Genomic DNA, 25,331 nt, shown 5'->3' with positions numbered 1-25,331 from the left:
AAGTAGCCCCATCCCCCGCTTTACAATGCCGGTAATGTGGGCATTGTAAAGCAGGGGACGGGGCTACGATAACGTAATCACGTCACCACACCCCTAACTCGCCTCCTCCATACTCCTCTGCTGTGTGACCTGGCTGCTCCCTCCCAGAGGGAGCAGCCAGAAAGTAGGCAGCTGTGCTTTTAACAACAGCGCAGAATGGCAACAGCAACAATGACAGACATAACTATGTTTTATTTAAACAAAGCATATTTTTCTAAACAAACTGCAGCATGATTATTATATTTATTCATTTATTTTTGTGAAAGCGGAACGGGATGCATAAGTATGGGAAATTGTGGCTGGATGCAGGTGCAATAGGAAATCTTTGTTATCGCCTAATATTAGAACACTGGCCCTTTAGTTTAGCAGCTACATCCAGGTAAAACAATCATATGGATAGTCACTAATGCTGGTAGGTCAGCTATTTAAAACTAGACATACAACCCTACCGCTCTCTTTTCAGAACACTGGAACCCCTCTGGGCCCTCTTTTACCCCATATCTCACTAGAAACATAAGGGCCCTGATTAAGTGTTCCATAGTTGATGGAAATGCAGTCTATTCAGTGATGAACATATGCAGACATCCAGCAGCTATAAGTCCCTTCTCCCGCATCAAGGACAGGAGTGGAGTGGCTGCATTACTTTATTTGTGTAAGCGTAAAGCAGCCTCAATTGTGACCGCTTTACATGCAACTGGCAATCAGACCCATTATAGGTTTTCGGTTATGACCTGTACTGGTTTGTCTGTTTTTTTTAATGTATGTTTAGTATGTTTTGTAAATTTAGCTCCTAGGGTGTGCAAGAAAATCTTATTTTAGCTATTGGTAAAGCTGATACATACCGTGACAATAGCATACCATCATCAAGAGCTGATTGCCACTTTCTATAAATACGTCATCTTCAAGCGCAAATACATTCACAGAGATACATAAACAGCATACAGCTCATTAGAAAAGTGCTAAAGTGGATACAATATTGAAATAAATGTGAAGAAAAATCAGACGAGAAAGTCAACAGTAAGCCAAGGATAAACAGATCAACGGATAAGGAGACACAGCAAGCTCTGGGACACAGGCGTTTTATCTCTGTCTTTGTGCTATTCCAACTCACTGATAAGTATGAAGTTTAATCAAATATGCTAATGATAGTCTATTGGGAAGATATAGACCGTTCAACTCGCATGTCTGAGGAAATAAAATATCTTGTGTTTTCAAAGCTCATTTGTCACTTTGTGCAGCTTGTTATTTACGACACACTGAACTCATGGCATTCTCACAAGTACAATAACATTCATCTTCCATCACAAGTAAGAAATACAAATACTGTTGTTAGTGCCACAATTAGGACAACTTGAGACTAAAGTCAAGCAATAGGGTTACCCAACACTTTAGGGCCACCACCATTTTCTCTTATCTTGAGGGTGTTTATTTATCAAAGAAACTCAAGTAATTGTGATTCTTCATATTAAACGTAATATATGTAACTATGGCTAGACACTGTGACAATTTCTACTTCAAAGGAATATATAGCAATAAGGCCACGGGGGAAATAGAACCGGATAGAGACAGGCACCAGAAATTTGGTGTGTTATCAGACGTGACATCGTCCAAGATTTACCCTGCAAATGATAACGTTTATACACACTGAACGATATAGTTTATAATATTGTCAGTGATGGCACCCGGCACATCCAGTCCAGAACAATATCTGTAGATTTCAAAGTAAAAACTAGAGATATTGTACATCGTTATCGACCCACGGGAGTGCACATCGTTAATGGTATAGTGAATACACACTGGACAATGTGAATGACAAATCATCCAATCTGCCGAATCGGATGATATATTGGGTGCATATCACCCAGTGTGTACCCAGCCTTAGAGGATGCCATGTAATTGGTTGTGGGTCACACACATGACTAGTCTATGGCTCACAGCCAATCACTAGACACCTTCACCTGGCCAGTATCATCATCATCATTTTTTTCAGGCTATACAGTGTTCACAACTGATAAAGATAAATTCACTGATCAGCTACTCTTAACAGTTAAATACTTTATTTCTTTGTAGATTATTAGAGATTTTGGATAACTTTCAAGACTCATTTACTACAATGGTGTGAAGCTGATTTCATGGCACATGAAGGATAACACTGCATTAGTCTGCCTCTTATGTGTATGCAATATGCTACCCATTGATAAATTAAAAGAGAACAAAATATATGCAACTGGCTGTAATACATAATGCATACACAATCACATTATTCAGGCACAATGACATCAAACTGCTGCTTCACTTAAATGTACTATCAGCTTTTTTGTGTTAACTTTAAAATGCAGTGACTCTCTTCACATAGAAACTATATTATACCCCTTTCACACCAAAATCCCAGGTCTGGCCTTGAATTTGGAACACTGATCCAAACTTGGTGCAGTCCCGGGACAGACCCCGTTCACACTGCGGCTACAACCCGAGTTATTCCCATGTTGGTGCAGTGGAACTGTTCTGTCGGCACTTGGAGCTAATGTCATCTCCTAGTGCTGTAAACCAACTCTCCATAGGGGGTAAACAAGACCTGGGTTACCCGTTCACACTGCCCATTAACACAGTTTCTTCTCGTGTCCAATCGTGCAAGCTATCTGGGTTGGATTCCTGGGTCACTGAACCAGGATATTTTGGAGGGGACTCTTTCACACTGAACCGCAACCCAGGTAAACCCGGGGTTGAAGCGGTGGTGTGATAGAGATATATGTTGCGTTAGCCCGGCAGCTCTACAGAGATAGGATTAAGGTGGATAGGTCCTAGATCGACCTGCAAAGTAGTACATAAGTACTTCCTGAGAGAAAACTATATTTTTTAGAAAAATCTTTTTAGTAAAGTGAATTTAGCATAATGGTAATTACATGTAGTAGAGTACAGATAAGGCATAATCATATGTAAAGCAAGATATGGAGCCAAAGGTACAATCAAGAATTACATTACACAGCGCCATAACCAGCATACAGTAGGTGCTGAAAGCTATGTCACCAATCTCTTTGGAATGAGACTTCCAGTATACTTTTTTACAACCTATTTGGTGGAAGCTAATAGAAATGTATGGTTCCAACTTCCATGGGACAACACATTTGCACTTCAAACTCCCACATTCCAACAGTACAATAATTGTTTCATGTGCATAACATGCTTCTTTTCTCCTTGCAGCTTAGTAATATTTACACACAAATTTTACTGCTAAGACATTCCTATTCTAAGTACACTTCTATATGCCAGCAACAGAAGCAGCGGTACACTGTAACATAGGTGTCCTAAGGATAGCTCATGGAGGACAGATTGCAATAATCTCTACACATGGCACAAAACATGGCCTTGCATTTATAGATCAATTAGTGTACTATGTTCTACTAGTAGGTTTGTTTTTGTTTTTTTATTTGATAGAATTAATTTGATTTGATAGTTAAAATGAATAATCTCCTATATCTACTTTCTGGGTGGTTGTAAAAGTGCCCTTTGTACAGATGGAGCCATGCTAATCGTGGCTCGATCTGTGCCTGGGTACGCCTACTGCCGCGTCTGTGACGCGCAGTTGCTCCATTCACCTGAATGGGAGCGTCTTTGTGTGCTCCCGGCATGACTAGGCGCACGCATCTCTGCTATGCGATGGAGCCGCATCAGATGAGCGTGGCTCCATCTGTACATTGTGACTGCATGTGAGACTTCATCAGTATCTATGTGGACCACATAATCTCATACCTCCCAACTTTCGTAATTCTCAGGGCGGGACCTGGCGCGGTAGCGACTGGAAATGGTGTGGAGCCATGGGAAAAGGGGTGGAGCCTTGGGAGAAGGGGGCGGGCATCACTTTATGTAATTTGGGGGGCGTGCCCAGGATCCCAAGGCAGCCCCCTCCTCTCCTCCTCACATAGCAGCTATTCAGTGATCACCGACTGCTTTGCAAAGCAGAGCAACGGTGATCACTGGTTCTCCCAACCGCCCCCCTTCCCCCCACCTTCGTGACACTGCGACCGACGGGAGGGAGAGCGAGACAGTGTCTGAATAGCGGGACTGTCCCGCTGGAATCAGGACAGTTGGGAGGTATGTAATCTGTACTCATAGCATTAACAATAGCAGTACTTAAGTCACAGTGTTATATTGGGTAATGAGTGCAGTCCTCATAACCAACTTGTCCCTATTGTGAAGACCTTCATGTTGCATTCAGCTTCTGCTAAACAGAGGGCAGAATAAGGTAATACTGATTTGTGGTACAAATTACCATAATAGTGTACCCTAAGAAACTTTGATACATAGCGATGACGCATGCTAATTTGAGAGCCTTCACGTACACTATTTGTTATTCTTAACATTCACCTATAAAGCGCCAGCATACTTCATTGTGCGTTACAATTGGGAACCTACCATTAAGTCACTGTATTCTGCTATGTTAAAGAGCAATTATTGAACCTTCACAGTGGGGGCAGCTGTGCAACTAACACACGGAAGTTTTCCCTAAGCAGCCTTTATTCATGTGAAAGTACTGTATGATTGTATATTATAATAGCTAGCATTATGTGCTGAAAACACATACAGTACTACAGTCATTTCCAGTATATCTACGGTTTCTATTCCAAGCTCATACTGTATAAAGCAATATGCCCTAACCTCCCCCTGCCGCCCTATCAGTGCAGTCTAGCAAGAAAACTAAGGCACATTCCCCACCCCCATCTCTTTTCTACCGGAGTGACAGCGTGTAAAAAATGAGCTCATGAAAATGCTCTAATTTGTCAGAACAAGATTGTAGGTTGCTGCTAATTGCAGAGACACACAGTGATCCCTGACTATTGAAGTGCACTGCTTGATGCCTGCATATATAGAGACTCAGGAATCCTACACCTTTCATAGCTCTCATGGGACACCTTGTGGATGACAGTTCTGTGAAAGTTGCTAGCAGGAGACTGCTTACCTCCCTCCCAGCACGTCTGGCTATAAAACTTTTTATGGCTCCACTGATGCCATTGCAGAGCAACAGAGCAGAGTGTGTTTGTCAGGTCTTGCACTCCCTTGGGTGTATTATTTTGTACTTTTTGTGAAGTGGAAGGTTTGTGCCAGTTTTTAAGGTCTCCATAATAAAGTATGTGTGCATTCTGTAACCTATATCTAAATAAATGGATAAAGAATTCATTGTTTTCAGACTAACAGTAATAATTTTAAGTCACATAACTAATATATGCACAAGTATATGAGCTTACTTATTAATCTGGTACAAAATAATACTGTATATCCTATTACATATATCTAAGAAATATTTCCAGAATAAGCATGTCACAAAAAACACTGCATGCACTAATTGTGTCCTGCATTGACTATTGCAATATCCTCCTCAATGGGCTTCCCCTAAACAGACTTTTATCCCGATAATCTCTTTTGAAAGCAGCAGCTAGACTGATTTCCCTTGGAAAAAAAAAAAATTCTGCTACTGATGTTCCAGTCTGTCAGTCCTTATATTTGCTGCCTGTAATTTACAAAGCTTATAAACAAGACTACACCAACATATATAATTTCTCTTAAAATATCTCACAATTCAACCTCTCTGCTCTGCACAAGATCTACATCTCTCATCCCCACGTATTACTCAGATTTACAATTACAGGACTTTTTCCGGGCTGTACCCACTCTTTAGAATGCTGTTATTTCTTTATTTACGTATTTATTTATTAATTAACATTTACACAACGCCAGCAAATTCCCTTGCAGTAGTAAGTAATAAGATGATACTCTGTAATAACAAAGAGGTAAGAAGGCCCTGCTCGCAGCCTTATATCAATAGCCCTTCCTCGCACAACAAGACATTCCGCTATCCTACAAACTTTAAAGAGTTTCTTGAATACTCATCTCTTCAGGCAAGGTTATCAAATTCCAGAACCACCCAGTTAATCTCCATATGCTATTCTACCGAATTAAATTCCCTCAACACAGTTCAAACAAAATTTATTTGTGTTCTTTCCATACTAAAATAACCCTCTGACCCTAGGCCAAAATTGCTTCATGACAGGATCACACCACCAACTAAGCACTTAACCTCATGAATCACATTCAGTTTTCCCTATAGTCTGTAAGCTTGTGAGTAGGGCCCTATTACCTATCTGTCTGTTAATACCCAGTATTGTTTTATTACTGTGTTCCAAACTGTGAAGTGCAACGAATATGCTGGCTCTATGTAAAGATTTGCAACTAAATATATTTTATGTGGCTAGTACACAGAGGAAAAAATGGAGCATCTCCACACTAGACGTATGATGAATTCAAATGTTGTGCTTTTACCCAAGCTTTATAGTGACACTGTTACACATAATTTCAGATTTACATAACTACTAAGCCAATACTTTCTTTCTTGTTTCAAGTAGGCGTGACATGAAGCCCTGAAAGAAATTCTACTGTAGTAAAGGCCACCTTTTATCGCAACAACTAAAATATGTGCTGACCCTGCTTCAACTGCATACAACAGTGAAAGACATGAAAGTGACAAATCATTACATGCATCCAGCATTTTTCCCAATAGGATATAAGGTTATCAGATAGAAAACCCCAGGATATATTTATTTTAGGATAAAACCTTAATACAGTTTGTAACAAAACCAGTTGAATATTTACTTTTTATCCCCATGTCCCCATAGCATGTTGATGGTCACCCCCATACTGTGTTTGAACCAGCCTTAACATAGGTAATATACTGTATGCACTTGTGTTATGTTATTTGTTACACTATAATTGGCTTATTAGAGCTTCCTTTTGTTTACTTAAACCACAGGGGACACTCAAAGGTTGAATCATTTAAGGCATTGATGCCCCTTTAATTTACTCCCTATTGTCCAACAGTGAATTATACCAGAAAGCCAGGAGTCAGTCCTAGCTGGGTGACATCTGAGAGATGACATTTGAGGGAGAAAGTGGGGCTGGATATGGCAAAAACTGCACCAATTTGAACCTTTGGTAACTCCCCTGGGGAGGGCGTTCCAATAGGGGAAGTAGAATGTGATAAAGGTGGGCTATTGTAAGGGCTGAGGAGTTGAGTCACTGACCCTAGGCTAAGAGGTAAAGCTCTGTCAGGGATATGCTGTGGAAGCCATTATATTGGAGTATTTGGGGCATTAAAACATAGACACATAGAATTTGACGGCAGATAAGAACCCCTTGGCCCATCTAGTCTGCCCCTTTTTTTTATTCTTTAGGTAATCTCAACCCTTTCTGAACCTTAGTTCTTTGTAAGGATATTCATATGCCTATCCCAAGCATGTTTAAATTGCTCTACAGTCTTAGCCTCTACCACCTCTGATGGGAGGCTATTCCACTTATCCACTACCCTTTCTGTGAAGTAATTTTTCCTTAATTTTCCCCTGAACTTGCCTCCCTCCAGTTTCAGTGTATGTCCTTGAGTTCCAATACTTCTCTTCCTTTGAAGAATGTTTCCCTCCTGAACGTTAAAACCTTTGGTATATTTGAAAGTTTCTATCATGTCCCCCCTTTCCCTTCTCTCCTCCATACATTGATACAGGATATTTATCTAGGACCCTAACATCAATCTGTAGACATTTTGGTGATGTATTGGCAGTCTCCACCTAGCCCTGCAGTGTTACTGGACTCCTCCCTTCACGTATTGGATGTTTTAGTGTGCCGTGCTATTTTCAATTCTGTTGTCAAATAAACCTTGTTTCACGTTCTTCATATGCTACTGAGTCTGAGTGGACTGCGGACCCCGAATCCTCACACTATTGTACAAAAGTAAGCATGTTACCTAGCAACTGGAAAATTGCTGCAAATATTATAAGGAAGGTATTTGGTGACATGCTAAGATGTTACTTGGTGCTATACATTATGTCCATAATTCTAAAACAAGAACAGAACACAGAAAAGGATATCTGAGACCTACGCAGGAAGTAACTATGCCAGAAAAGGTGTTTTTCTAGCAACCAATCACATTCTAGCTGTTATTTTTATACAAGACATATATGTATATATGAAACCTGTGAATATGTATCGCATAAATGTAGCCAGTCTGCTTAGTATACAGTACCCGAACATAAATGGTGTCTACTTCATCATGCAAGGTGTTTCAGTAACACCTCTCCCCATACGTCACTGGATTCCCATATGCAATTTGCGCTCTTGTCTCTGGTGTATATTTGCTTAATCAATTCCTTTTGTTGGAATGCAATCAACTCCCAAGTTTGTAAAGGCATATAAAACAGCATGGAGTCAGGCCAAGTCTATGAACAATGCAGCACTTTTCTAAGTACAGGGAGCTATCAGCGCATTAAGATTTCAACCACAAATGTAATGCTGAATATAATAACTCAACCTTTTCTGCTAATTCCTTTTAGTGGTTGTTGAATAAGGCACGTGTACCTTACACCCATTACTCTTTGCAAGTCACATCATTTTCTTACCTTGATAGCTGTTCTAAAGCCTACTCGTGACTTCAGCACTTTTATCATAATGTTTATGATTTAACTTAACCCTACAGAAACCTACATTTGTGTAGCATGCTCAGATGCTTTGGTCAAAATGAATATATTTGGCAGGTAGCCTGAATTAGATACAGCAGTTACACAGAGAATCTATATGGGAATGTGAGCATTTGGCAAACAGAAAAAGAAAAATGTATGAGGTGATCTCAGATGGGTCTTAGGCAGTTTTCCTTTTGGGATTAAAGACAGCCGGACATACAGCAGAATGTGTGGCCAGCTACATATTAAAGATAAGACAGAGAGGAAGGTGGGGAACTCAGATTGGACTTCAATATGAATGAAATGTCTATGGACAAATGTATCCACAGTATGGAAAACACAATAAATGAAGGAGGGGTATACACTGGAATTAGATGGGACAGATGGTAAGAACAAAAGTACAGGCGAATAAGCACAGTGACAGTGCAGACCACGGACAATTCTACTGCATGGAGTCTGGGGGTAAATTTACTAAAGTGTGAGTTTTTTTTATAAGTGGAGATGTTGCCCATAGCAACCAATCAGATTCTATCTAGTAGCTTCAAAATGGTGCTAGATGAATGATGAGTAGAATCTGATTGATTGCTATGGGCAATATCTCCACTTCTAAAAAACTCACACTTTAGTAAATTTACTCCTAATAATGAAAGTTATCAGTGGACAACTAACTACTCGTGTTGTGCACCTGGTGTTATGCTTGCAATTTTTACATTATTGAAAAAGAAACCTAACTTTGAAATAAAACACAGATTTCTCAGCCGGTCTGCCTTATATATAATACTCTACAATACTTTACAACCACTCTTCAATGATCAATGCGTACAAGTCCAAGCATTAGCTAACCAACAGTAAAACAATGTGCATGCATTTAGCTGCCTGATAAACTGGACTTTATGGATCTGACACACTATTTAATAACCATTTCCCATCCAAAGAACTCTTGTGGGTGCAGAATAATGATTCACATGTACAAAGCATTAAAGTCAATTAACCTTTCTTCTGTGATTCCCAACAGCCTGGTTGTAATGTTCCCAGTGCGTCAACTTTTCTTATCACATATGACAAGAGGTCTATTATCCTCAAATCATCTCTCTACCTTCAAATGCTAATGCATTTTCCTTGCAGTACCAAAATATGTAATTTTATATATATTTTTTCTTTCAGAATATTTCTTATGTAATGAATATGGGTAAAATTCAGAAATGTATGATGGATAATATGGTCGACAAAGTCTTGGAATGTATACTGTATTTTTATTAAAAAGCAGAATAGTATAAGTAAGACATGTAGGGAAATTTACTAAGCTCCCGATTTTGACCGAGATGGTGTTTTTTCTTCAAAGTGTCATTTCGGGAATGTACTAAACTCAAATCACGGCAGTGATGAGGGCATTCGTATTTTTTTGGAACTCAAAGAAAAAAATTACGAATGAATACACCATCGGTCAAATACGCCTGTAATTTGGTAGAACTCGGTAATTTACTAAAAAGTGTAATTCACAAACACTGCCGGCAATAGCCAAACACTGCCGTGAAAAAATACAAATCGTAAAAAAGTGCTAAAATAAAACAGACCTGCTTTTTTTAACCGTGTTCTGAAAGGCATGCATGGATCCATGAGATCCGTGCATGTTTATCAGTGGGAAGGGGTGGGAAAGTGTTAAATTTGTTGAAAAAAAATGCGTGGGGTCCCCCCTCCTAAGCAAAACCAGCCTCGGGCTCTTTGAGCCGATCCTGGTTGAAAAAATATGGGGGGAAAAGTGACAGGGGTTCCCCCATATTTAATCAACCAACACCGGGCTCTGCGCCTGGTCCTGGTTCCAAAAATACGGGGGACAAAAAGCATAGGGGTCCCCCGTATTTCTGAAACCAGCACCGGGCTCCACTAGCCAGGTACATAATGCCACAGCCGGGGGACACTTTTATATTGGTCCCTGCGGCCCTGGCATTACATACCCAACTAGTCACCCCTGGCCGGGGTACCCTGGAGGAGTGGGAACCCCTTAAATCAAGGGGTCCCCCCTCCAGCCACCCAAGGGCCAGGGGCGAAGCCCGAGGCTATCAGCCCCCCATCCAGGGCGGCGGTGTGGATGTATGTAATAAACTTTTACTTTCAAGGTGTGTGTCTCCTGTTTTTATTGGGGTATTTTTTAAGTAGTAGTACTACAGCTACCAGCGGGCCCGGCTTTCCTCTGCATGCTGGTACTTGTGGTTCTCCAAGTACCAGCTTGCGGGGGAGGCTTGCTGGGACTTGTAGTACTGCTACTAAAAACAATATTCACATTTTGTCAAAAAGGCTATCAGCCCCCCATCCGTCACCCTTGGATGGGGGGGACAGCCTCAGGCTTCACCCCTGGCCCTTGGGTGGCTGGAGGGGGGGGAGCCCTTGATTTAAGGGGTTCCCACTCCTCCAGGGTACCCCGGCCAGGGGTGACTAGTTGGGTATGTAATGCCAGGGCCGCAGGGACCAATATAAAAGTGTCCCCCGGCTGTGGCATTATGTACCTGGCTAGTGGAGCCCGGTGCTGGTTTCAGAAATACGGGGGACCCCTACGCTTTTTGTCACCCGTATTTTTGGAACCAGGACCAGGCGCAGAGCCCGGTGCTGGTTGATTAAATATAGGGGAACCCCTGTCACTTTTCCCCCAATATTTTTTCAACCAGGATCGGCTCAAAGAGCCCGAGGCTGGTTTTGCTTAGGAGGGGGGACCCCACGCATTTTATTTTTTTATTTTTAACAATGCTTTATTTTTTACGAAAGGTGCACAATGAAGCCCAACACGGATCTCACAGATCCGGCCGAGATTCATTGTGTTAAAGTCGGCAGTGTTTTACAATTCACTCCCGTAAAACACTGCCAAAAAATACGATTGACATCGACATCGGTAAATACGAAAATGCAGAATACGACAGTTTAGTAAATTAGTCGTAATAAATTCAAAAAGTTGCAAATTTACACTTTCGATGTAATTTGTGTTTGAACTTTAACCTCATTCGGAAAAATATGAATTTTAGTACATTTACCCCATGGAGTTAGATTTACTAAGGAGAGGGCAGTTGAAGCCACTGATCAGTGGCTGATGTCATCTGTAGTTTCAGAATGACAATAGGAATAAATGCTTGTTTAGAATTTATCTTGTCCTAAAACTGTTGGTCAAACCTGCCAGTAATCAGCTGCTTTGGCAACCAGCTCCTTACTAAATTTACCCCATACGGTAATTTAACGTGCCAAGTTTAGACTTATTTAGTTACTATAAAGTTATTTTTATGACAGTCAGTAGAGTTAACAATCTATAGAGCCATTGTTACAGCAGCCCTTAATTATCGACTAAAAGGAGAAAAATTAACTGATAATACAAATGAATAACGGCGCTGATACCGCTTCTCCCCCATAACTACATTTCTTACATCTACCTCCTAGTGTCAGCTCAGCAGCACTGCAGTAGCAACTACGAATGCCTGTGTAGGTGTACTGGATAACTGCTGGTGCTCCTCTGCAATATGTATTAAGGCACCAGCAGCACATGATCAGCGCACCCAATCACATCAGCTTGACCCCTCACTAAGGGCAGCTAGTATGACCCTCTGTGTTCTAGTCAGTGACTGGAGGAGCAATCAGTGTACCTCCGACTCCCCCTCACTCACATGACCACCGGGAGATAGTCAGTCAGAGCGCAGGGACTTCCCCTGCTAGCCCTTTTTCATCTGCATCATACTACGTACTCCATGTGAGGACTGCTCTTAAACAATGATGAAGTCCCACACAGAGCCCACGGGACTCATGGTGTTTGTATGAGATGAACTGAAGTGATGTGCTTCGAGCTGACTAACATGTTAGAGAGCCCTGAGGGTAACAGATCACTGGCGCCGCCGTCACATCATGACTTCCACATCCCCATGTACTGGCAAGAGTATGCTTACTGTGTTCCCGAGAAACATCCTGGGGCATCCCCAATACTTGAGCTCAGTGTCATCAGAACTTTGACCAATGCACGTATTATCATGTTACATGTTACATTATTCAAAACCTTATGGTAGCTTCAAAAGAGGAGTTTTAGAATTAACAGAAAATATAAATTGCGACAGATTTATAAAAATGTTTTAATTCATACAGCAACCAATCAAATGCTGTCATTTTGATGTTAGTGTTTATGAAAGCAAAGATCTGATTGGTTTGTTTGGTTGCTATAAGCAACACCAATTTTTTTTTACGCTATAAGTTTTTCACTCATTTATCCCACTGACATAAAGTACATCAACTCTTACATATACTGTACATAGGCGTGCGCACGGGGGGTGCCTGGTGCGCACAGGCACCCCCTAATGTCGGGCACCCCCCGCACGCCAGCAGCATGGTGATCAGTGTTCATTCCTCTACCCCTCTGCTGCTGCACCCGCTGCCCGGTCATGTGAGTGACAGTGTATAGTTAGTTTTCTGGACGGCGGCCGCATTGGGTGCACTGTCTGATAGATTCATGCTGCTGGCTCCGCCCCACGTTGATGTCACGCCGCCGTGCGTCCTCCATCCCTGCCCGCCGCCTGCGCTCTCTCGGTCTCCCCCGCCTGGACTCTATCCCCGTGTGCCGGCCTGTCTATACACCGGACTAAAACCACATGCCACTTGGGGTTTCGGTAAAGTAAGATGCTTGCGGGGATTCCATACACTTATTTGCTGGGATGTTGTGAAGAGTCACTCTGCTGCTGGCTGCAGGCAGTTACACACTACTGCCGTGATGCATTATTTGTAGTTTGGCTAAATGGGCTAATCATTTTTCTGAATGTTTCCTGTACAGCCTGACATACTATAGGGCTTTTCAGCTGTTGAGAACAATGGTATATATATATATATATATATATATACATACAACAAACACGTCTGGCACTCCCCAATGGGCAAAATGAGCTAAGCTCCTGCTCCGGTGCCCTCCTCGACAAACACAGCGGTCTGCTTGTATAGAACGGAGAAACAATGGCGGCACTCTGGCACTCACATCTTTAACCAAGTCTCCAGAGTGCCGCCATTGTTTCTCCGTTTTATATATATATATATATATATATATATATATATGTTAGTGGAGGCAGCACTCCCAATAGCAGGTAGCTTTACCAGTGCCTTCCTTAAGACTCCACATCAAGAGGTCTCATATAAACCTCTGTATAGGCAGCACTCAGACGTATCATAATCAGTATATCATTACACCTTGATATCGTAATAGCGTATCATAATCAGCTCCATAATCACAACAAACTTCCTCTGTTGTGATTATGGAGCTGATTATGATACACAATTACTATGGCTGAATGCATGTATGTTTTGCTATTTTAGATTTTTGATACTTTCCACTTGCTGTAGATTTACAATGTTTGTTGTATTTTGTTTTTATTGGTAGTCATGGCACCGGACACTGGGTGACGACGTCATTGGTGGGCGTCTTCACACCAGAGCCGGCAGCAGTGGCACTTGCACGTGGTGTTTAGATGCTTTATAAGGTACGTTTATTATACTTATTTAAATCCTGATGATGAGGTGCAAATAAACTTCGAAACGTTGATAGCATATTCGCAGCTTCTGTGAGAAATGTTTCCAAGTGCCGCCTATATATATTGTTTAACATATGTTAAATTTGTATTTTTTTAATTACTTTAGATTATTTTTATTCTTCAAAATATATATTATTAATAATGTGTTGTTATTATTAAATAATAACGGGTGAGCACTACTGGGGACATTATGTGTATCTGTCACTGCTGGGGGCATTACGTGTATCTGTCACTGCTGGGGGCATTATGTGTATCTGTTACTGCTGGGGGCATTACATGTATCTATCACTGCTGGGGACATTTCGTGTATCTGGCACTGCTGGGGGTATTATATGTATTTGGCTCTACTGGGGGCATTATGTGTATCTGCCACTGCTGGGGACATTACGTGTATCTGGCACTGTGGCATAATGTGAATTTGTCTCATACTGTGTGGCATAATGTGAATTTCGGCTCATACCATGTGGCATAATATGAAGTTGGCTCATACTGTGTGACGTAATGTGAATTTGGCTCATACTGTGTGGCATAATGTGAATTTCGGCTCATACCATGTGGCGTAATGTGAAGTTGGCTCATACTGTGTGGCATAATGTGAAGTTGGCTCATACTGTGTGGCATAATGTGAATTTGGCTCATACTGTGTGGCATAATGTGAATTTTGGCTCATATCATGTGGCGTAATGTGAAGTTGGCTCATACTGTGTGGCATAATGTGAAGTTGTCTCATACTGTGTGGCGTAATGTAAAGTTGGCTCATACTGTGTGGCGTAATGTGAATTTTGGCTCATACTGTGGCGTAATGTGAATTTTGGCTCATACTGTTGCGTAATGTGAATTTTGGCTCATTCTGTGTGGCGTAATGTGAATTTCGGCTCATACTGTGTGGCATAATGTGAATTTCAGCTCATGCTGTAGTGTAATATGAAGTTGGCTCATACTGTGTGGTGTAATGTAAAGTTGGCTCATACTTTGTGGCGTAATGTAAAGTTGGCTCATACTGTGTGGCGTAATGTGAATTTTGGCTCATACTGTGGCATAATGTGAATTTTGGCTCATACTGTGGCGTAATGTGAATTTTGGCTCATTCTGTGTGGCGTAATGTGAATTTCGGCTCATACTGTGTGGCATAATGCACAGATTTGGTATCTGCACACTCAATACAATATCAAGATTTTATAGATGTGTGAGATTCATCACCACACATCCATTGGGAGAAAACCCCTCTTTTCCAAATAGTGGATAATATCCTATATTTACAGGGGGTGCTGTCAACTACAGTATGCATTCATTGAGGTTTGGAGAGAAAAAAGAAACAGAAGAATCTGTAATATTGAGTGTTTTAAAAACACTTTTTAAATCTTTATTCACATTTTCTCATTTCTTTAATTCACATATATGTTAGTCCTTGTCATTTTTTAATTCTATGTTTCGCTGTAGTCTGGATCAATCATTCATAATACAACTCTCATTTAATGAATATCGAATAAAGGTTATATTTTAATAATAGTTCTTGTAAGTGCGTCAATATTACAGATTCTTCTGTTTCTTTTTTCTCTCCAAACCTCAATGTGTGGCATAATGTGAATTTCAGCTCATGCTGTAGTGTAATATGAAGTTGGCTCATACTGTGTGGCGTAATGTGAATAAGGGGCACTACTGTCAGTAGCTGGTGAGCATGGGGACATGTGTGACAAATGCTGGTGTGCTGCAGAGGAGGAGGCTGATGGCATAGAAAGAGGCATATGTGTCTGTGATGGCACATGTGTAAATTTGAAACTTTAGTCATGTTATATTAAAACTGAAATGTTCATCCCCCTAAACCTTCCATACTTTCCAGAGTGGCCCACTCAAAATCAGAGTGTAGTTGCTGGGGGTTGGGTGGTGGTGCAAGAGGTGTGGTGTGTGGTGGTGAGGTGTGGGGGGTGTGCACATGCACCTAGGCTATCCCCTCTCTAGCTCCGCCACTGGGTCAGGAATAGGATGGGGAAGTGCAAGCAGCGATAGGGTGTAGCTAGGAGTCAGGGTTATGCCGTAGTGGGCAGTCAGTAGCGGCCGGTGGTAGCACCATTATGTTACACATGTAATTTCTCCTGGGTGTATAATGACACGCCCCTCCAGTAGTGCACCCCCTAATAAAATTAGCTGTGCACGCCTATGATACTGTACAGTATACTACATCTTCAGAATATTTCATTATGGATCCATGAAGGTTTTAAACTAGGACACAAATCAATGAAGGATTTCCTCTTTAGTATCAGAGAAAGTGACATCAGTTGAAAAATAAACAGTTGTGCATACAGGAGGAAAGCTGCAGAGAAAATTGAATTACCTCCTCCTTCCTTTTCTTCCTTGTTTGTGAAGCTGGAGAAATACCCATTATGACAGGAAGGAGCTCATTAGACAGCAGGTCTTTTTTTAATACAGTGGTTATGCCAATTTGTCCCAAAAGTAGGTCAAAAATAAATCAGAGACATCCAAACTGTGTGCTGTACAAGGAACCGTTTGCACAGACAATTATATGCTGTCATTTGAGCAATGCAAGTAATTCCTTGTTAAAATGTTTTTCTTGTAACATCACATGCTGTTTATCTAAAATATGCATACAGTGTTCTTCTCATTGTTGTCACTGTATTATACTCCTCTAATACTAGATTAACATTACTGGTACTGCAATGTCATGTAACACTCGTACACTTGTCATTTGATCTCTTCTACCCACGCATGAGGTCTATTATCATCTATACAACTAAAAAATATGATACTAGGATATGATGCTACTCCTGTACATATGGTATCAGAATGAATATGTGTATTCACGTGTATGGCAAATAGTGTAAAGGGCTGCACAAATATTGGATGGGCACAGGAGATCAATATCACTCCTTTTACTATGCATCCCTATAGAGGTGGGAGGGAACAAACCTATGTTGTGGTGGCAATGTGCCACTGTTACAAGTGTTTCCACACCATTCCAACGGCACATCTCCAGCACTGAGGATAACTGAATTGCCCTAAAAGAACCTCTGCTTTCCAAGCCCTTGCTGTTCCTGGAGGATGACAAACTGTGCACATTACCGTTTAATACGGCAGGCAATTGTCACTCATTTTCCTGTACACTTCTATGGGGGTGGGGGTAAAGAAAAATGAGCAAATATATTGGTGGCACCACTCCATTTGGGTGGCACTCAGTGTATATTCCTTAGAAATATCCCCCCCCCCCCCCAGTGTGTGATCAGTTCTCCATATGTCTCCATTACATGTTTTAGTGTCTGTATTACTCTTCTATAGCAAAGCATAAAGCTGCATACAACACTCTGTTACCTACTGCCATATTTCTTATTGTATTCTTTTGTTTTTTATCTCCTGAATAAAAATGCAGAAAATGCCATAAGGTCCACCACAGTCCTACCTTTTTCAGTTTGCCACTCTTGGTCCCCACAAATGCAAGTGAATGATTTTTGTAGACATAGGCAATAACAGAGGTCATTCTGTCCCGGTCCTCTGTAAAGATGGGGTACCCTCGGACCATTTCAGATACTCCCAGAGGGGCGTTCATGTCCAAACCGCAGAAATCATCAGCAATTGTTATGAGCTGTAGAAAATATAAGAGAGGTGGAGGGTTGCTATTATTACGTCAAGCAATACACTCACATGAAAAAGGATTTATGTTAATAGCCACTTCCCAGACATAAGTAAACTGAAAGTTATGTATTTGAACAGTGTTTGTGTTTCTTTACACTTTTTTTTAAATCAATATATTAAACATTAACATGAAACCACGTACGTGCAGGAGATCCTGTGTAGGATATACTCGAATACCGACAGATTGATTCTCAAAGCAGTGTTTAAATAAAGAATGTTCATTTTATACTAAAATAGGCAAAGATATTGTTCATAAAGGTATGAATTGGTGAAATAATAAAATTACATACATACTAGAGATGAGCGCCTGAAATTTTTCGGGTTTTGTGTTTTGGTTTTGGGTTCGGTTCCGCGGCCGTGTTTTGGGTTCGAACGCGTTTTGGCAAAACCTCACCGAATTTTTTTTGTCGGATTCGGGTGTGTTTTGGATTCGGGTGTTTTTTTCAAAAAACACTAAAAAACAGCTTAAATCATAGAATTTGGGGGTCATTTTGATCCCAAAGTATTATTAACCTCAAAAACCATAATTTACACTCATTTTCAGTCTATTCTGAATACCTCACACCTCACAATATTATTTTTAGTCCTAAAATTTGCACCGAGGTCGCTGTGTGAGTAAGATAAGCGACCCTAGTGGCCGACATAAACACCGGGCCCATCTAGGAGTGGCACTGCAGTGTCACGCAGGATGTCCCTTCCAAAAAACCCTCCCCAAACAGCACATGACGCAAAGAAAAAAAGAGGCGCAATGAGGTAGCTGTGTGAGTAAGATTAGCGACCCTAGTGGCCGACACAAACACCGGGCCCATCTAGGAGTGGCACTGCAGTGTCACGCAGGATGGCCCTTCCAAAAAACCCTCCCCAAACAGCACATGACGCAAAGAAAAAAAGAGGCGCAATGAGGTAGCTGTGTGAGTAAGATTAGCGACCCTAGTGGCCGACACAAACACCGGGCCCATTTAGGAGTGGCACTGCAGTGTCACGCAGGATGTCCCTTCCAAAAAACCCTCCCCAATCAGCACATGATGCAAAGAAAAAGAAAAGAAAAAAGAGGTGCAAGATGGAATTGTCCTTGGGCCCTCCCACCCACCCTTATGTTGTATAAACAAAACAGGACATGCACACTTTAACCAACCCATCATTTCAGTGACAGGGTCTGCCACACGACTGTGACTGATATGACGGGTTGGTTTGGACCCCCCCCAAAAAAGAAGCAATTAATCTCTCCTTGCACAAACTGGCTCTACAGAGGCAAGATGTCCACCTCATCATCACCCTCCGATATATCACCGTGTACATCCCCCTCCTCACAGATTATCAATTCGTCCCCACTGGAATCCACCATCTCAGCTCCCTGTGTACTTTGTGGAGGCAATTGCTGCTGGTCAATGTCTCCGCGGAGGAATTGATTATAATTCATTTTAATGAACATCATCTTCTCCACATTTTCTGGATGTAACCTCGTACGCCGATTGCTGACAAGGTGAGCGGCGGCACTAAACACTCTTTCGGAGTACACACTTGTGGGAGGGCAACTTAGGTAGAATAAAGCCAGTTTGTGCAAGGGCCTCCAAATTGCCTCTTTTTCCTGCCAGTATAAGTACGGACTGTGTGACGTGCCTACTTGGATGCGGTCACTCATATAATCCTCCACCATTCTATCAATGTTGAGAGAATCATATGCAGTGACAGTAGACGACATGTCCGTAATCGTTGTCAGGTCCTTCAGTCCGGACCAGATGTCAGCATCAGCAGTCGCTCCAGACTGCCCTGCATCACCGCCAGCGGGTGGGCTCGGAATTCTGAGCCTTTTCCTCGCACCCCCAGTTGCAGGAGAATGTGAAGGAGGAGATGTTGACAGGTCGCGTTCCGCTTGACTTGACAATTTTGTCACCAGCAGGTCTTTCAACCCCAGCAGACTTGTGTCTGCCGGAAAGAGAGATCCAAGGTAGGCTTTAAATCTAGGATCGAGCACGGTGGCCAAAATGTAGTGCTCTGATTTCAACAGATTGACCACCCGTGAATCCTTGTTAAGCGAATTAAGGGCTCCATCCACAAGTCCCACATGCCTAGCGGAATCGCTCCGTGTTAGCTCCTCCTTCAATGTCTCCAGCTTCTTCTGCAAAAGCCTGATGAGGGGAATGACCTGACTCAGGCTGGCAGTGTCTGAACTGACTTCACGTGTGGCAAGTTCAAAGGGCATCAGAACCTTGCACAACGTTGAAATCATTCTCCACTGCGCTTGAGACAGGTGCATTCCACCTACTATATCGTGCTCAATTGTATAGGCTTGAATGGCCTTTTGCTGCTCCTCCAACCTCTGAAGCATATAGAGGGTTGAATTCCACCTCGTTACCACTTCTTGCTTCAGATGATGGCCGGGCAGGTTCAGTAGTTTTTGGTGGTGCTCCAGTCTTCTGTACGTGGTGCCTGTACGCCGAAAGTGTCCCGCAATTCTTCTGGCCACCGACAGCATCTCTTGCACGCCCCTGTCGTTTTTTAAAAAATTCTGCACCACCAAATTCAAGGTATGTGCAAAACATGGGACGTGCTGGAATTTGCCCATATTTAATGCACACACAATATTGCTGGCGTTGTCCGATGCCACAAATCCACAGGAGAGTCCAATTGGGGTAAGCCATTCCGCGATGATCTTCCTCAGTTGCCGTAAGAGGTTTTCAGCTGTGTGCGTATTCTGGAAAGCGGTGATACAAAGCGTAGCCTGCCTAGGAAAGAGTTGGCGTTTGCGAGATGCTGCTACTGGTGCCGCCGCTGCTGTTCTTGCGGCGGGAGTCCATACATCTACCCAGTGGGCTGTCACAGTCATATAGTCCTGACCCTGCCCTGCTCCACTTGTCCACATGTCCGTGGTTAAGTGGACATTGGGTACAACTGCATTTTTTAGGACACTGGTGAGTCTTTTTCTGACGTCCGTGTACATTCTCGGTATCGCCTGCCTAGAGAAGTGGAACCTAGATGGTATTTGGTAACGGGGGCACACTGCCTCAATAAATTGTCTAGTTCCCTGTGAACTAACGGAGGATACCGGACGCACGTCTAACACCAACATAGTTGTCAAGGCCTCAGTTATCCGCTTTGCAGCAGGATGACTGCTGTGATATTTCATCTTCCTCGCAAAGGACTGTTGGACAGTCAATTGCTTACTGGAAGTAGTACAAGTGGGCTTACGTCTTCCCCTCTGGGATGACCATCGACTCCCAGCAGCAACAACAGCAGCGCCAGCAGCAGTAGGCGTTACACGCAAGGATGCATCGGAGGAATCCCAGGCAGGAGAGGACTCGTCAGAATTGCCAGTGACATGGCCTGCAGGACTATTGGCATTCCTGGGGAAGGAGGAAATTGACACTGAGGGAGTTGGTGGGGTGGTTTGCGTGAGCTTGGTTACAAGAGGAAGGGATTTACTGGTCAGTGGACTGCTTCCGTTGTCGCCCAAAGTTTTTGAACTTGTCACTGACTTATTATGAATGCGCTGCAGGTGACGTATAAGGGAGGATGTTCCGAGGTGGTTAACGTCCTTACCCCTACTTATTACAGCTTGACAAAGGCAACACACGGCTTGACACCTGTTGTCCGCTTTTCTGTTGAAATACCTCCACACTGAAGAGCTGATTTTTTTGGTATTTTCACCAGGCATGTCAACGGCCATATTCCTCCCACGGACAACAGGTGTCTCCCCGGGTGCCTGACTTAAACAAACCACCTCACCATCAGAATCCTCCTGGTCAATTTCCTCCCCAGCGCCAGCAACACCCATATCCTCCTCATCCTGGTGTACTTCAACATCTTCATCTTCAATCTGACTATCAGGAACTGGACTGCGGGTGCTCCTTCCAGCACTTGCAGGGGGCGTGCAAATGGTGGAAGGCGCATGCTCTTCACGTCCAGTGTTGGGAAGGTCAGGCATCGCAACCGACACAATTGGACTCTCCTTGTGGATTTGGGATTTCGAAGAACGCACAGTTCTTTGCGGTGCTTTTGCCAGCTTGAGTCTTTTCAGTTTTCTAGCGAGAGGCTGAGTGCTTCCATCCTCATGTGAAGCTGAACCACTAGCCATGAACATAGGCCAGGGCCTCAGCCGTTCCTTGCCACTCCGTGTGGTAAATGGCATATTGGCAAGTTTACGCTTCTCCTCCGACAATTTTATTTTAGGTTTTGGAGTCCTTTTTTTACTGATATTTGGTGTTTTGGATTTGACATGCTCTGTACTATGACATTGGGCATCGGCCTTGGCAGACGACGTTGCTGGCATTTCATCGTCTCGGCCATGACTAGTGGCAGCAGCTTCAGCACGAGGTGGAAGTGGATCTTGATCTTTCCCTAATTTTGGAACCTCAACATTTTTGTTCTCCATATTTTAATAGGCACAACTAAAAGGCACCTCAGGTAAACAATGGAGATGGATACTAGTATACAATTATGGACTGCCTGCCGAGTGCAGACACAGAGGTAGCCACAGCCGTGAACTACCGTACTGTACTGTGTCTGCTGCTAATATAGACTGGTTGATAAAGAGATGTCTATGTAACTATGTATGTATAAAGAAGAAAGAAAAAAAAACCACGGTTAGGTGGTATACAATTATGGACGGACTGCCTGCCGAGTGCAGACACAGAGGTAGCCACAGCCGTGAACTACCGTACTGTACTGTGTCTGCTGCTAATAATATAGACTGGTTGATAAAGAGATGTCGTAGTAGTATGTATGTATAAAGAAGAAAGAAAAAAAAAACACAGTTAGGTGGTATACAATTATGGACGGACTGCCTGCCGAGTGCAGACACAGAGGTAGCCACAGCCGTGAACTACCGTACTGTACTGTGTCTGCTGCTAATATAGACTGGTTGATAAAGAGATGTCTATGTAACTATGTATGTATAAAGAAGAAAGAAAAAAAAACCACGGTTAGGTGGTATACAATTATGGACGGACTGCCTGCCGAGTGCAGACACAGAGGTAGCCACAGCCGTGAACTACCGTACTGTACTGTGTCTGCTGCTAATATAGACTGGTTGATAAAGAGATGTCTATGTAACTATGTATGTATAAAGAAGAAAGAAAAAAAAACCACGGTTAGGTGGTATACAATTATGGACGGACTGCCTGCCGAGTGCAGACACAGAGGTAGCCACAGCCGTGAACTACCGTACTGTACTGTGTCTGCTGCTAATATAGACTGGTTGATAAAGAGATGTCGTAGTAGTATGTATGTATAAAGAAGAAAAAAAAAACACGGTTAGGTGGTATACAATTATGGACGGACTGCCTGCCGAGTGCAGACACAGAGGTAGCCACAGCCGTGAACTACCGTACTGTGTCTGCTGCGACTGGATGATAAATGATATAAAAAATATATATATATCACTACTGCAGCCGGACAGGTATATATTATATATTATATAATGACGGACCTGCTGGACACTGTCTGTCAGCAGAATGAGTTTTATTTTTATAGAATAAAAAAAACAACAACACACAAGTGAAGTCACACGACGAGTGTTTAACTTTTTCAGGCAATCACAATATAAGTATACTACTAACTATACTGGTGGTCAGTGTGGTCAGGTCACTGGTCAGTCACACTGGCAGTGGCACTCCTGCAGCAAAAGTGTGCACTGTTTAATTTTAATATAATATTATGTACTCCTGGCTCCTGCTATAACCTATAACTGGCACTGCAGTGCTCCCCAGTCTCCCCCACAATTATAAGCTGTGTGAGCTGAGCAGTCAGACAGATATATAATATATATAGATGATGCAGCACACTGGGCTGAGCCTGAGCAGTGCACACAGATATGGTATGTGACTGAGTCACTGTGTGTATCGCTTTTTTCAGGCAGAGAACGGATATATTAAATAAACTGCACTGTCTGGTGGTCACTCACTATATAATATTATGTACTCCTGGCTCCTGCTATAACCTATAACTGGCACTGCAGTGCTCCCCAGTCTCCCCCACAATTATAAGCTGTGTGAGCTGAGCAGTCAGACAGATATATAATATATATAGATGATGCAGCACACTGGGCTGAGCCTGAGCAGTGCACACAGATATGGTATGTGACTGAGTCACTGTGTGTATCGCTTTTTTCAGGCAGAGAACGGATATATTAAATAAACTGCAGTCTGGTGGTCACTCACTAGTAAACTCTCTGCACTCTCTACACTTCTACAGTACTCCTCCTAGTCCTAAGCTCCAGTAAATCTCTCTCTCTTATAATCTAAATGGAGAGGACGCCAGCCACGTCCTCTCCCTATCAATCTCAATGCACGTGTGAAAATGGCGGCGACGCGCGGCTCCTTATATAGAATCCGAGTCTCGCGAGAATCCGACAGCGTCATGATGACGTTCGGGCGCGCTCGGGTCAACCGAGCAAGGCGGGAGGATCCGAGTCTGCTCGGACCCGTGAAAAAAACCATGAAGTTCGGGCGGGTTCGGATTCAGAGAAACCGAACCCGCTCATCTCTAATACATACAACACAATATAATGATATAAAATCAAGACAAATATAACAATGCATGATAATAAATATCTTGACAGTAGATCTAAAATACAGTTGTGTCTTTATACATCATTACTATAGTCGCACCAAACAATTCCTCTTGGCGCACCACGTCTCGTGAGATTCTGCTATCGTTGGTGTGTTTATTGCAGAAAATACATCTTAGTCGCAACACACCAGGATACTGTGCTGATTAATTTGATATGTGACACATGTATATATGTGTGTAACTGGGTCTCTGAAAATGTATATATTAAGTGCTACAATGTAGCAGCCGCAGCTTTTTTCCAATACAAGTTCAGTTGTGCTTCATATACAGACTCAAGTCACAAACAATATACAAGTGTCATATATTAAATGAATCATATTAATCAGCAGTGACTCCTGGGCCTATATTTACTAATAATCCGAGTTTGACCGATTTGTGTTTTTTTTTCTAAGTCCCAACACGGGTATTCACTAAGCACAAATCTCAGCAGTGTTTGGGCTATTCGTAATGGTTTTCAAGGCTAAGTTCAGAAATATAAATGAATAGACCATCGGTCAAATGCGGCTGTTATTTCATACAACACGGGTATTCACTATTAATTCGTATTTGGGTGTTAGTCTCTGAATGCTCAAGTGCGGGTGTTTTTTTTTGCGATTCATTAAAAAAAGCAGCAAAATAATAGACCTGCTTTTTCTTGGCAAGTTTGGATAATCATGCACGGATCAGTGAGATCTGTGCATGGTTATCTATGCGAAAGGGTCGTTTAGTGTAAAAACTTTTAAAAAAAATTGCGTGGGGTCCCCCCCTCCTAAGCACAACCAGCCTCGGGCTCTTTGAGCCGGTCCTGGTTGCAAAAATATGGGGAACAAATTGACTAGGGATCCCCCATATTTTAACAACCAGCACCGGGCTCCACTAGTCAGAGAGATAATGCCACAGCCGGGGGACACTTTTATATAGGTCACTGCGGCCCTGGCATTAAATCACTAACTAGTCACCCCTGGCCGGGGTACCCTGGAGGAGTGGGGACCCCTAAAATCAAGGGGTCCCCCCCTCCAGCCACCCAAGGGCCAGGGGTGAAGCCCAAGGCTGTCCCCCC

At 42.5% G+C, this 25,331-nt stretch overlaps 1 protein-coding gene across 5 annotated transcripts in view; it reads right to left on the bottom strand.

The window, feature by feature from the left end:
• The window catches only part of PLXNA4 (plexin A4), a 1,021,577-nt gene that overhangs the window by 789,677 nt on the left and 206,569 nt on the right, over positions 1 to 25,331 (bottom strand). For all 5 annotated transcript variants that reach the window (XM_063926765.1, XM_063926766.1, XM_063926762.1 and 2 more), the window contains exon 3: positions 17,490 to 17,672. In XM_063926765.1, coding sequence (XP_063782835.1) covers positions 17,490 to 17,672 — 183 coding nt within the window. The remainder of the gene's footprint in view (positions 1 to 17,489; positions 17,673 to 25,331) is intronic.

This window comes from Pseudophryne corroboree, chromosome 6, assembly GCF_028390025.1.
Source record: "Pseudophryne corroboree isolate aPseCor3 chromosome 6, aPseCor3.hap2, whole genome shotgun sequence".
Classification (NCBI taxonomy): domain Eukaryota; kingdom Metazoa; phylum Chordata; class Amphibia; order Anura; family Myobatrachidae; genus Pseudophryne; species Pseudophryne corroboree.
Note: the sequence above shows the minus strand (reverse complement) of the source record. Positions and strands in the feature narration are given on the sequence as shown.